Genomic DNA, 14,265 nt, shown 5'->3' with positions numbered 1-14,265 from the left:
GTGCTTTTCAATATCCTTAGACTGTGAAAGGTGCTATACAAAGGAAAGTCTTTCTTTCTGTTTACTCCTTTTGTGTCCAAAAGCATATCTGATTACTCCTTGAACTCATTTATACCATTTACCTCAATGGCCTTTGGCAACCTGTACCCAAGTCTATTGTGCTTTATGTGAATAAGTTCCACCTGGCTTCCCTGATTCAGACTAATGACAATTTTTGACTAATACTCTCTGAGATTTGGATCTGTTCATTAATTTTCTTCATTTAATGTTGGACAATTCAATTGTGTTATGCTAAAATCTAATTGAACACAAGACTGACATGCCTAATTTTCTTAACCTTTCCTCATTACAGATATCTCTAATCCATAGAATTATCTTGGTTGCCTTATGTTGCACCTCCAGGACTGGTAAAAACCCAACTTGTTGAGTGACTGATCAGTTTTTCAGTTAAAATGAAATTATGAGCAGGGATAATGATATATGATTGGACATTGGGTGAGGATAGGACCAGGCTCTTCTGTACTGTGTTCAGGTTTGAAATGCCTGCTGGCACTCACTATTTTCATGAATAGGGAACGGCCACTTGAGTGAGGTACCAGAAACCTGCCAGTGGCTATGGAACTGTATGTCAGCAAGAGTCAACATCTTCAATATAAGAGGTAGAAGAGAAAAAAATATTTATTTGTCAATTTGAAGTTTCTCATGAGCCATACTACCCCGCCACCCAACCTCATCCCCAAAGATCCTGGCAGAGTTAGTGAGGGATTGAGAGCTGATTTTTTTTTAAAAAAAGCAACAAGGTGAATGTGCAAAAAATCAGGATGAATGACTAGGTAAATCTGGTGATTGCGCAGATCGGGTACTGGGTAGAGTCAGGCACTCCCTCCCCAGATGCTGATAGGAGATGGCCACAGGGGCTGCCAAATGCCAAAATGGGATTGGTTTAAAGGCCCGCATCACTGCATCAGTTATCTGGGACTTTGTCCCAGTTGTCCTTTCCAATTTAAGGCCCCCTAGTTCTCACCCTTCAGCCATCCCTTACCTATCTACTCATAGAAACATAGAAAATAGGAGCAGGAGTAGGCCATTCGGCCCTTCAAGCCTGCTTTGCCATTCATTATGATCATGGCTGATTATCCAACTCAATAGCCTGCTCCCGCTTTCCCACCATATCCTTTGATCCCTTTAGCCCCAAGAGCTATACTCCTTCTTGAAAACATACAATGATTTGGCCTCAACTACTTTCTGTGGTAGCAAATTCCACAGGTTCATCACTCTCTGGGTGAAGAAATTTCTCCTCATCTCAGTCCCGTAACTTCAGACTGTGGCCCCTGGTTCTGGACTCCCCCATCATCGGGAACATCCTTCCCGCATCTAACCTGTCCAGCCCTGTTAAAATTTTACAGGTTTCTATGAGATCCCCCCTCATTCTTCTGAACTCCAGCGAATATAATCCTAACCGACTCAAACTCTCCTCATATGTCAGTCCCACCATCCCAGGAATCAGTCTGGTAAACCTTCGCTGCACTCCCTCTATAGCAAGAACATCCTTCCTCAGATAAGGAGACCAAAGCTGCACACAATATTCCAGGTGTGGTCTCCCAAGGCCCTCTATATTTGCAGCAAGACATCCCTGCTCCTGCACTCGAATCCTATCGCCATGAAGGCCAACATATCATTTGCTTCTTTATCGTCTGCTGCACCTGCATGCTTACCTTCAGCGACTGGTGTACGAGGACACCCAGGTCTTATTGCATATTCCCCTCTCTCAATTTATAGCCATTCAGATAATGAACTGCTTTCCTGCTTTTGCTACCAAAGTGGATAACCTCACATTTATCCACATTATACTGCATCTGCCATACATTTGCCCACTCACTCAGCTTGTCCAAATCACACTGAAGTATCTCTGCATCCTCCTCACAGCTCACCCTCCCACCCAGCTTTGTATCATCTGCAAATTTGGAAATATTACATTTAGTTCCCTCATCTAAATCATTAATATATATTGTGAATACCCGGGGTCCCAGCACCGATCCCTGCGGTACCCCACTATTAATTCCTGCCATTCGGAAAAAGACCCATTTATACTTACTCTTTGTTTCCTGTCTGCCAACCAGTTTTCTATCCATCTCAATACACTACCCCCAATCCCATGCACTTTAATTTTACACGCTAATCTCTTATGTGGGACTTTGTTGAAAGCCTTCTGAAAGTCTAAATAAACCACATCCACTGGCACCCCCTCATCAACTCTACTAGTTACACCCTCGAAAAATTTCAATAGATTCGTCAAGCATGATTTCCCTTTTATAACTCCATGCTGACTCTGTCTGATCCTGCCATTGTTTTCCAAGTGCTCAGCTATAAAATCTTTTATAATGGACTCTCGAATTTTCCCCACTACCGACGTCAGGCTGATTGGTCTATAATTCCCTGTTTTCGCTCTACCTCCTTTTTTAAATAGTAGGGTTACATTAGCTATCCTCCATTCTGTAGGAACTGTTCCAGAGTCTATCGAATCTCGGAAGATGACCACCAATGCATCTACTATTTCTAGGGCCACTTCCTTAAGTACTCTGGGCTGTAGATTATCAGGCCTTGGGGATTTATTGGCCTTCAATCTCATCAATTTCCCCAACACTATTTCCCTACTAATACTGATTTCTTTCAGTTCCTCCCTCTCACTAAACCTTGTGTTCCCCAACATTTCTGGTGTGTTATTTGTGTCCTCCTTTGTGAAGACAGAACCAAAGGATGTATTTAATTGTTCAGCCATTTCTTTGTTCCCCATTATAAATTCTCCTGTTTCTGACTGTAAGGGACCTACATATGTCTTCGCCAACCTTTTTCTCTTCACATACCGAAAGAAACTTTTAAAGTCAGTTTTTATGTTCCCTGCAAGTTTACTTTCGTACTCTATTTTCCCCTTCTTAATCAATCCCTTGGTCCTCCTTTGCTGAATTCTAAACTGCTCCCAATCTTCAGGCCTATTGTTTTTTCTGGCCAATTTGTATGCCTCTTCCTTGAATCTGATACTATCTCTAATTTCCCTTGTAAGCCATGGTTTGGCCACTTTTCCCATTTTACTTTTGCGCTAGGCAGGAATAAACAATTGTTGCAGTTCACCCATGCGCTCTTTGAACATTTGTCATTGCCTATCCACCGTCATCGCTTTAAGTAACGTTTTCCAATCCATCATAGCCAACTCACGCCTCATACCATCGTAGTTTCCTTTATTAAGATCTAGGACCCTAGTCTTAGAATCAACCACGTCACTCTCCATCTTGATGAAGAATTCTATCATATTATGGTTGCTCATCCCCAAGGTGCCTCGCACAACTAGATTGCCAATTATTCCTTTCTCATTACACAATACCCAGTCGAGGATGCCTGTTCTCTAGTTGGTTCCTCAACATTTTGGTCCAGAAACCATCCTGTATACACTCCCAGAATTCTTCCTCCACGGTATTGTTACTAATTTGATTTGCCCAATCTATATGCAGATTAAAGTCACCCATAATTATAGATGTTCCTTTATTGCATGCATCTCTAATTTCCTGTTTAATGCCATTCCTAACATCACCACTACAGTTTGGGGGTCTATATACAACCCCAGTAACATTTTTTGCCCCTTAGTGTTTCTCAGCTCTACCCATACAGATTTCACATTGTCGGAGCTAATATCTTTCCTCACCATTGTGTTAATTTCCTCTTACACCAGCAATGCAACTCCATGGCCTTTTCCTTTTTGCCGGTCCTTCCTAAATATTGAATACCCCTGGATGTTCAGTTCCCATCCCTGGTCACCCTGCAGCCATGTCCCCATAATCCTGACTATATCATACCTGTTTACATCTATTTGCGCGGTTAATCCACTTTATTATGAATGCTCCTCGCATTAAGGGACAAAGCCTTAAAGCTTGTCTTTTTAACATTACTTGTCCCGTTCCCACTATTTTTCACTGAGGCACTGTTGCCCTTGGTTTTCTGCCTATCACTTTTCTTATTCCCCTTTCTGTTTTTTGTTCTTGTTCTTGATTCTCCCTCCTCTGACTCATTGCATAGGTTCCCATACCCCTGCCATTTTAGTTTAAACTCTCCCCAAGCACTCTAGCAAATGTTCCCCCTGGGACATCAGTCCCAGTCCTGCCCGGGTGTAACCTGTCCGTTTTGTACTGGTCCTACCTCCCCCAGAACCGGTCCCAATGTCCCAAGAATCTGAAACCCTCCCCCTCATACCATCTCTTCAACCACATATTCATCCGATATATCCTGCTATTTCTACTCTGACTAGCATGTGGCACTGGTAGTAATCCTGAGATCACTACCTTTTGAGGTCTTACTTTTCAACTTACTTCCGAACTCCCTATATTCTGCTTTTAGGACCTCATCCCTTTTTTTATCTATGTCATTTGTACCAATTTGTGCCACGACCACTGGCTGTTTACCCTTCCTCTTCAGAATGTCCTGTAGCTGCTCTGAGACACTAGCACCAGGGAGGCAACATACCATCCTAGATTCTCGTTTGCAGCCACTGAAATGCCTATCTATTCCCCTTAAAATTGAATCCCCTATAACGATTGCATTCCCACACTTTTTACTCCTTCCCTGTGCAGCTGAGCCAACTGCGGTGCGATGAATTTGGCTGTTGCTGCTGTCCCCTGAGAGGCCATTCCCCCCAACAGTATCCAAAGCGGTATATCTGTTTTGCAGGGGAATAGCCACAGGAGATTCCTGCACTGCATGCCTAGTCCTCTTGCTCTGCCTGGTGGTCACCCATTCCCTTCCTGCCTGTGTACTCTTAGCCTGCGGTGTGACCACCTCTCTATACATGCTATCCACGATACTCTCCACCTCACGGATGCTCCACAGTGTCCCCAGCCGCCGCTCCAGCTCGGAAACCCAGGCTTCCAGGAGCTGCAGCTGGAGACACTTCCCACACACATGCTGGTCCCGGGCACTGGAAATGTTCCCGGCTTCCTACGTAGAGCAGGAGGAGCACACCACGGCTTTAAGCTCTCCTGCCATGACTTACCCCTTTAAATTAAATTAAACCTTTTGGAAGATACTTAATATCAAATAATATCAATTACACTAGGGCCCTTCTTCCCTGCTCCTCGTTGTTACAGAATATAGCCCTTACAAACAATGAACCACAAAATAAGACCTTAAAAACTATAAGTGGTGAAAGTAGTAAATACCTACCCGACCTTACTCACAGTACTCAAAGGATCACCTCGTTCCCTCCTCACCGACCTCCCTCAGTCACCAAACTCCAACTTAAGCACTCCACTGCAGCCCAAAGCAGCACTCCACTGCCCATGTCCATACATTCCAACTCATGTCAATTTATCAACCTCCATCCAGTCCCAAGGACTCTTATAGCCCCTATGCCAACTTTTTGCCAACTTATTATGCCCCAGCACCATCATGGTTCCTTAGAGCCCTGTGCCACCTTGCTGCAACTCATGCTAGCTCATGACCCTCACCCACTCACACGGCCTCTTACTATCAACTTTGTGCCAACTTATGCTTCCCACATACCACCCTTTGCCTTTCTATCTTCCATGCCAACTCACCCAGTATCAACTATGGACAGACCTCAGGGGCCATGCTGAGATGAACTAAAATAAGGTTCTAAGTATCTATTATAGACTTCACTATATAAAAAAACCTCTCCTTTATGAAAGCCCATTCAATACATTTAAATCCCTTCAAGTACTTAATTCCTTATAAAAACAAATGTTTGCATTCATAAGCACTTAGGGTTATGTCAACAAACAGCTATTGAAACTGCAAGCACAGATCTTTTTTCCACTCACAGACACAGCCAGGCTGTTTTGAAAAAAAAATTAAAGGAATGGCTATTTAAATAACTTGACAGTATGACAGTTCCACAGACCATATTCACCCTTCAAGTGCTTTTACAACTGCTCTAAGAATGCATAACTCTCACACTATGCAATAAAGCCCTTGTTCCAGAAAGAAAATGGGGTCTGTTTGAATTTAGCACTGTGTTCAAAAGGCACTGCTGAGTTTGGGTTTCCACCATGTGTAAGTCACATCTAGCCCCCTTTCTCCTACTGTCAAAAATAGGATCTGTTGGAAATGGGGGACAGGTCTTCTGGATATGGGTTCCCTGCCCCATTTTGGATAAGCCGTGCAGTCCCCACAACTCTGCAAAATCTAGGCCAGACTTTCTGGGAGTTTTGAAAATGAAGACACTATGGGGTTTACTCGGTAATTTATTAAGTAAACCTTTCAGCCCTGCATTCCTTAACCTGTTAGTTCTTTGCAGACCTCAATATCAAACTCATAAGCTTCCAATTCTTCTTACCATTTCATTGAGCTGTGATCTTCTGAGTGATCTCATCTTCCCATTGCATTTTCTAGAGAGCTATTCAACCAACTCTGCCCTATGAAGGATGGGCAATTCTTTTTGATGCTTTTTCACACATCCTTCATCACATCTTATTTGCAAGTAAAGATAAAACCGCTGAACAAATTGTTTAGGATGTTGACATCAGAACTTGGAACAATTATATGATTATCTTGCATACCTAGCAATATGTTAATTCTATGGGTGCAGATCTACAAAATGTCACTTACCCTATAGGGTGAGTGTTAACTAATCGTTAATTAAAGCAACTCAACAGCTTTGGAGAAACATTTCCATTTCATTCTCTATGTCCAATCCTTCATTATTTGTAATGTTGTTTTCATGTTGTGACTGATCTTTTAAGATCTGTTGTTATCCTTCACTCTTCTGATTATTTCAGCTTCTTCCAGTTTACTTCAAGTCACCATGATGCAGCTTGATCACCCTTCTCCATCTCCTCCTGTCAGTCACCCATTCTTCCCCAATCCTGTTGTGTTTCAGTCTCTCACCATCGTGATTTTCATCTGGTATTAGGCCTTCCTTTCCTCCTTCATTCTGGTAGCCCCATCTCACCAACATATACTTCATCACATGCCGACTCTTTTTCCACAATAGATGACCATACCATTTCAATCTCTTCTTGGCTACTTTTTTTGATGCTCCCACAATCTTCACCCTAATGTACCAGTTCCTGAACTTACCTTTCTCAGCACTCGACACAGCTATCTCAGCATCTGCACCTCATTTGTATCCAGTCTTTGTTCTTCCCTTCTTGATGCTGTCCAATTTTCTGCACTATATAACAAAACTAATTTCACAACTGTCTTGTAGATTCTTCCTTTCAGTTTTAGTGATAATTTTCTGTCACAACATTGCACTGTACTTCTTCCAATTACTCCAACCAGAGCTAATCTGTTGCTTAATTTCCATACTTCCATCTTCTGCCCCACTGACCCTGAAGCTGTCCCTTTCATCCTTTACACTTTCACTCTGATCCTCTTCTCTAGGCTCAAACTGATAGTCTGGATATTGGGTCTTTCTTTTACTGATCTTCATACCTCGGTCCTTCACCCTTCAGTTCCTTTATTCATTGGAAAGCCAAAATGAAGGGAATCTAATATGAAACTGAGTAGGGATTACCATCTGGTGGCTAGAAAGAAATAGCAGTTTGGAAACTGCTAGTTTCATCAAAGTGCCTGGGACAGTAAAACATAAGCAATAATTAGAGCCTTGTTGTTCAGAGCTGCTGCTATGTGTGTCTGATAGGAGGTAATCCATGCATTTATCACTGAAGGATCACAATGCACAGTGCAACACGCAATTAAGGTTGAATTGAAAAGAATAGAAGTTGAGATAAACAAAGAACTAATAGTTAAGGTCTTGTATAAAGAAGGAAAGAATAAGGAGGTAAGAAGTTTCATGCTGCTGAGATCCTTGAAAAGAACTTGGCCTGTTCTGGTGTATGGCTGAGTGTAATTTTCCATGCTACTGATGGGTATCCTTGTCCTTTGGCTGTATATTGGGAAGTTACAGGCATCACTTCCCATTATGTATAGCTGATAGGGAATTACAGGGAAGCAGGAAAACCAATAGCAATTTCAGAACAAGACAGGAAAGTTCCGTGCAGAATTGACATAGAGACAACTCTGAATGCTGCTTTTTTAGTGAATAGATTGAAGTATACCTGACATGTAGAGTTTTGCACACCTGCCTTCACTTTCAAGAGACCTAGAAGGATAATTTTACTCATTCTTATTGCCAACTGAAAATTGGCTGCTCTGATGTCTTTTATTTATGAGATGTTTTTCTGTACCTATACTCTTAATAGTCGGTGAGATGCATGGAGGCCCTAACATTATTCCATAGGACACCAATTTCCATATGTCAACAGTAAGTTGGTCAACGATTCTGCTAAAATAGTGAAGAGAAGGGTTTCAGACTTGTAAGTTATATTAAAATGAGATTTCTTTATAATCGTTACTCTGTAGTTTCACTTACTACTGTAAAGTAAAATTGCTTAATGTTTTGTATCTGGCCTCGTATCAACAAAGTGTTAATCAAACTACCTTTTAGAAGATTGGTGAAGTGAATGTAAGGGCATGTGTGACGATCACAATCTCCAGTTTAGATAACAAGGAGATCTTATTTGCACATTTCTGTACAATGCTATTATCCATCTAGATATCATGTAGCAAATATAAATTCCTGAATGTGAGGGATATGGGTCTTATTGTGGTACAGACCACAAAATGGAGATGAGGAGGAATTTCCTCTCTCAGAGGGTCAATAAACTTTGGAATTTTCCACACCAGAGAGCGGTGGAGGCTGGGTCACTGAATATAATCAAGGCTGCGTTCAACATATTTTTGATCTACAAGAGAGTAAAGGATTATTAGTGGCAGACAGGAAAGTGGAGTTAAGGTCACAATCAGACCAGCCATGAGTGGTGGAACAGGCTCAACGGGCGGAATGGCCAACTCCTGCTTCTATTTTTTATGTTCTTATGTACCATTGACGTTAACTAGAGATAGTATCTAAGGCAGGTTCAAATCTGTAACATTCCCCTTGGGCTGGGTTTTCAGGTTAGAGGTAGGTAACAGGAGTTGGGAAATTTCCTGGTTCAGTGTCTGCCTCAGAAGGCACGATTTTTGTTCCAGGGGGTAGGGGAGGGGGTGCATGCTGGAGTTGGGCCCACCCACCTGGACAACAGGTTGGAGGTGGCCACAGGGCCTGCCACATGGTTCAAAGGCCCACCTCAATTCTTTGGGACTTCGTCCCAGTTGTTTTGTTCAATGTTAGGCCTTCTAGCCCTCACATCCCTTCTCCGCGCACCCCCCCCACCCATTCCCATGTCTCATCCAGACTAACTCATGCTAACACATGCTCCTCTATCCACCTACCCCCAATATCCCCTCATACCCTCCATGCCAACCTTCCTAATCCCTTATAGACCCTATGCCAACTTAGTGCCAACTAATGCCAATTCATGACCCCCACTCACCCTCAATGCTCCTTGAAGCCCTATGCCAACTTAGTGTCAACCCATGGCCCCCCACCTAACATCCTTTGCCCTTACACACTCCATGCCAACTTACCCAGTGTCCACCATGGGTAGACCTCAGGAGCCATGCTGAGATGTAAAAAATAAAGCTCCAAATATATATTACAGGCTTCATATATATAAAAAATACTTTCATTCTTGGATATATCAATCAAACTGTGAACTCACAACAGCCCCCCGCCCCACTCCCAACCTTCACTGTGATAATGGTAGATTGTGGAAGCAGTCAAGCAATAATAAAGCAATAATGGTAGCCCACAGGCTTATGACAACAAACTCTATTTAAACTGCTAGAACCAATTTTTTTTTGGTTTCATAATTTAAAGGACAGGGGATTTAAATAACTTGACAGCTTTGCAGTTCTATGTACCTTATTCACCCTTCATGAGCATTTATGTCTCCACCGTAAAGTCGTAGAACACACACAATGCGGGTTGAGGCCATTCCTGGAGTGATAATCAGATCTGCTTGTCCTGTGCATGGAGTTTAAATGGCCCAGCTGAGTTCAGGTTTCCTTCTCATACACTTCATGCTCCATCCCCTCCTTTCCCTTACCCATGAAAATGGTGCCTGTCGGAAGTCGGGGCGGGACTTCTGGACCTAGGTCTCATCCGCCATTTTCAAAGGTCTCCAGAGTCTCCCTGACTATGTGAAAATCCAGCTCATAATATTTGCATCTACATAATACCTTATGTTATAACACTGCAATTTTTGCCACAACACCAGAAGAAACATCTCTTCCAAAAGCATTATGCACTATTTTGTATCAACATCCACCAGAATAGGCCTTGGTATTATCTTCAAACCAAAGAGATCTATAACAGAAAGCAAACAGAAGCAAGCTGTTTTAACATTCAATCACTGGGGAAAGATCGCACACTGATTAGATCAGTATGGACCATTGGAAGTGTGGTGGGAGACAATAACCTCATCATTCACAGACAGCAGGTGGGCTTAAATGGAGGATGTGACAGATTTCACCGTTTCAAAATGTTGTCTGGTTTTCAAAATATTTTTCTGTCTTATTTCTGAATTATGTGTTCTTGCAATGAGGAGTGACTGTGGTTGGAAATAGAATGATTTCCCCGCAGATTAGATTTTATGAAGCGTCCATAATTTGGGGCTGGTTTATTTGCATAAACTGAACGTCTTTTCTTTTTTCTTGTAGGTCATTGATTTAAATCTAATCTGAGAACAAAGAAAAATGAGTACCTCAAATACAACCACTTCTGTAAAGCCATCTGTCATTATCCATCCAACCAATACCACCCAAATAACCACGACAAAAAATGGAAACATCATTTCCAATTTGATCAATAAAATCCCATGTAAGTATATAAATGTAACGTAGTGAACTTCCATTTCAGGAAATATAACCATGAAGAGGATTTAGTTAGATTTTAGACAAAAATATGAGTAGAGATATGAGTAGGACAAATTCTGAATACTGGAATGCAAGTGCTGTCCAGCCTCATGTTAACCCAGTGCAGTTGCACTCAGCCTTGAGGCAATAAGTAGATAAAGTGTAATGATCACAGTGAAACTCGGTTTTACGATGAAGGATCCTTGTTCTTCCAGGATGGATTGTTTCACCTTGTCTGTGCTCAGCCTATTACTCAGGTTTATGGTTACTTTGCTCACTGCAGTGAAAAATCAAGAGTAATGGAGAAGAGGGAAAAATATGTATTTTGTAAGCTGCTACTTTTATATCCCTGGCCCCTTCCAATCTGCCTGAGAATGGAATCTCTTACTATGACCAGCCTCTCTGAGTCCAATGTACTGAAGCTCATTTGGTAATAGTGAACTAAGAAAAGGAATTAGAGAATCATAAAATAAGGGGGAGAATTTTCTTGTTGTGTGAGGATGGGCGCGCAGCCGATCAGCACCCCTGAACGGCTGCACGCCGCCATTTTATGTGGGCGGGTCATATAAGGCCCGCCCAGCATGACGCGCACCTGGAAGCGGCTGAGCGCTCCCTGTGCGGGTGGGGGTGGGGGGTTGCCTGAGCCGGGGAGAATTTTCTGAGTCAGAAATCTCCCTGAGGCACAGAGGTTTCACTCATAAAACATTGATTAAACGTTAAAAAAAATTTTTAAGGACATGTCCCCTTATGTGAAACTGTCCATCAATTTTATTAAAAGCTTTTAAAACATTCTAAAAGCGTTCATGAAACCTCATCCCACCTGTGGATGAGGTTCCATGAAAAATGCGAAGGCTGCTTGGCCTTTTCGCCTCCCTGCCAACCATAAGGTTGGGCGGGCAGCGGAAACTTTAAGTTAATTAATACTTTAATGGCCTTAATAGACCTTCTAACTGTGGGTGGGCATGCTGCCGATTCCCACGCACAACCGTCGACTGAACTATCGCACGACTGCGCGTTGATATCGGGACGCTCGCCCGACGTCACCGCGCGTCATTTCACGCTCAAGCAGGTCAGGTGCGCGCCTGCCTGCCGAGGTGAAAATTCTGACCCATGTGTTCATCAAATTCTCCATTACCCAAGAATTTTGGATGGGGTCAAGGATCCAGCTTGCCAGGAGGCCATTGTTGCACAGAGGGTGGGTCTGACAGATCTGTAGCTATATTTCCTTTGGCCTCGGATTGTTATCATTACTCCCCTGAATACTTTCTAATCTTGCCATTTTCTCTTTGAGCTTGATGTTCAAACATGTCTGTACTGCTTTATCTGTGATCTGTATATGTCAGTTTAACCTATTTTAACTTGTAATCCAGTGCTTTTCAAATTCATCCTATTACTTGATTTATTTTATCGACAATTGTCTTGCATTGTGCAGACACATTCATCACCTTAAAATACCTTAAATGTTATTCATGAAAGATGAGCCAATTAGCAAACTACCAGACCAAATTTGTCATATCTGAGCAGAAATTAATGTTTAAATAAAGCCTGCAACAAAACCAATTGTGGTTAGTAACTAGCTAAATGACTAAAATGACAAAATGTTGCATGTATGTTTCAAAATCGTGTCTGTTACTTTTATTTATGTTAAATGCATGAAACTGGTTATAGCTTTGATTAGTCATTGGCCTATCCCATAGTTTCAGTGTGTAGTTATAGCTAACAAGATGAGCAGGCAGAATTTTCCCGTTGGCGTGCAGGGGCGGGCCCCACACGTCCGCGTGTAAAATGATGTGCAGTGACGCCTGGCGAGCGTCCCGATGTCACCGCACGCCATCGCGATATTTTGCTGGGCGAGCTTGCAATGATATCTGTTGTGCTCCCACCATTAATTAACACTTAAGGCCCTTGACTAACCAATCAATGCCGATTTTTAGGCGCCCATGCAATCTTCGGGTCAGCGCACGGGCGCAAGGGGCAGGCGGGTAGGACACATTTGTATAAACTTCATCCACGGGTGGGATAAGAGGTCCCAGTGGGGTCGCGAACGTGCACTCTCAAGTATTGATTTTTCAAAGTTTTTGAAACTTGTCTGTGTGATCTGCAACACTTCAAAACGCATACCAGCTGCTTTGTCTGGACTCTTAACCCTCAGATAAGCACTCTGCAGTGAGGAATTTTTTTTGGGCCTGCAGGTTTCTGGAAGCCTTCCCATAGCCTGGGAATGGGAGCTGAACTCTCCACTGGAGGCACCTCCTCCTCGGAGGAAGGGAGGGCTAGAAGGGGGAGGAGGCCAGGAGTGCACATTCAACCTCCTGAGGAGCCACCTTTGAGAGGACAGGCGCAGGCACAAGGGGCGCAGGGCCAAGAGGCACACCAAGGTGAAAGGGGCCGCAGAAGACGCCACTATCCTGCTGCCAGGGTATACAGGCGGCAAAGCAGCTACCTCAATATGTCCGAGGTGCAGTGCCGAAGGAGGCTCCATCTCTCAAGGGAGACAGTCAACTATATCTGTCAGATGATTGGGCCTAAGATCTCCGCCAACTGTTTGGGAGGACACCCCATGCCAGTGGCTCTAAAGGTCACAGGTACCCTCAACTTCTATGCCTCTGGCTCCTTCCAGGGGTCAGTGGGTGATCTTTGCTGTGTCTCGCAATCAGCTGTCCACACTTGTGTAAAGCAGGTTACAGATGCTCTGTTCAGGCGTGTGTTGACCTTCATCAACTTCCGTTAGAACCAGGCAAGCCAGACACAGCGAGCCAGAGGCTTCGTGGCGATTGCTGGCTTCTCTTGTGTCCAGGGGGCCATCGACTGCACACATGTGGCCATCAAGGTGCCAGCAGCTGAGCCCGGTACCTTCGTCTATAGGAAGGGCTTCCACTCCATGAACGTGCAGATAGTGTGTGATCACAGGATGCTGATTCTACAAGTCTGTGCAAGGTACCCAGGCAGCTCCCACGACGCCTACATCCTCAGACACTCCCAGGTGCTGGGGCTCTTTAGTGCTCCGGCCCGGCTTGATGGATGGCTGCTGGGTGACAAGGGCTATCCCCTCAGAAGTTGGCTCATGACAGCTCTCTGCCATCCAAGAACGGAAGCTGAACAGCGGTACAATAGGAGACATGCTTCCACAAGGGCTGTGGTGGAGAGAACCATCGGTCTTCTCAAGATGCACTTCCGATGACTGGTCTGCTCAGAGGGTGCACTCCATTACCCCCAGATCATATGTTGGTGATAGTGGTTGCATGCTGCACTCTCCACAGTCTTGTTCTGGAACGGGGGGATGCTGTGGACGATGAAGACGTCGACGCAGTGGCTACGGCTGCACACGATGAGTCCAGCAGTGAGTCCGAGGATGAGCACATACAGGGAAATGCTGAGGGGATAGACGCTGACCCGGGCATACTACAGGGTGGCAGGAACACCCGGGAGGCTTTAATCCAACGAACCTTCAGCTAGTGC

General features: G+C 43.7%; 1 protein-coding gene across 4 annotated transcripts in view; it reads left to right on the top strand.

The window, feature by feature from the left end:
* syt8 (synaptotagmin VIII) overlaps positions 1 to 14,265 on the top strand; it is a 351,409-nt gene that overhangs the window by 290,779 nt on the left and 46,365 nt on the right. For all 4 annotated transcript variants that reach the window (XM_078549118.1, XM_078549116.1, XM_078549117.1 and 1 more), the window contains one exon: positions 10,612 to 10,771. In XM_078549118.1, the coding sequence (XP_078405244.1) occupies positions 10,648 to 10,771 (124 nt within the window). In that variant the 5' untranslated portion in view covers positions 10,612 to 10,647. The remainder of the gene's footprint in view (positions 1 to 10,611; positions 10,772 to 14,265) is intronic.

Source organism: Cetorhinus maximus, chromosome 9, assembly GCF_964194155.1.
Source record: "Cetorhinus maximus chromosome 9, sCetMax3.hap1.1, whole genome shotgun sequence".
Taxonomy (NCBI): domain Eukaryota; kingdom Metazoa; phylum Chordata; class Chondrichthyes; order Lamniformes; family Cetorhinidae; genus Cetorhinus; species Cetorhinus maximus.
The sequence above is the reverse complement of the archived record's forward strand: the minus strand, read 5'-3'. Positions and strand labels throughout refer to the sequence as shown.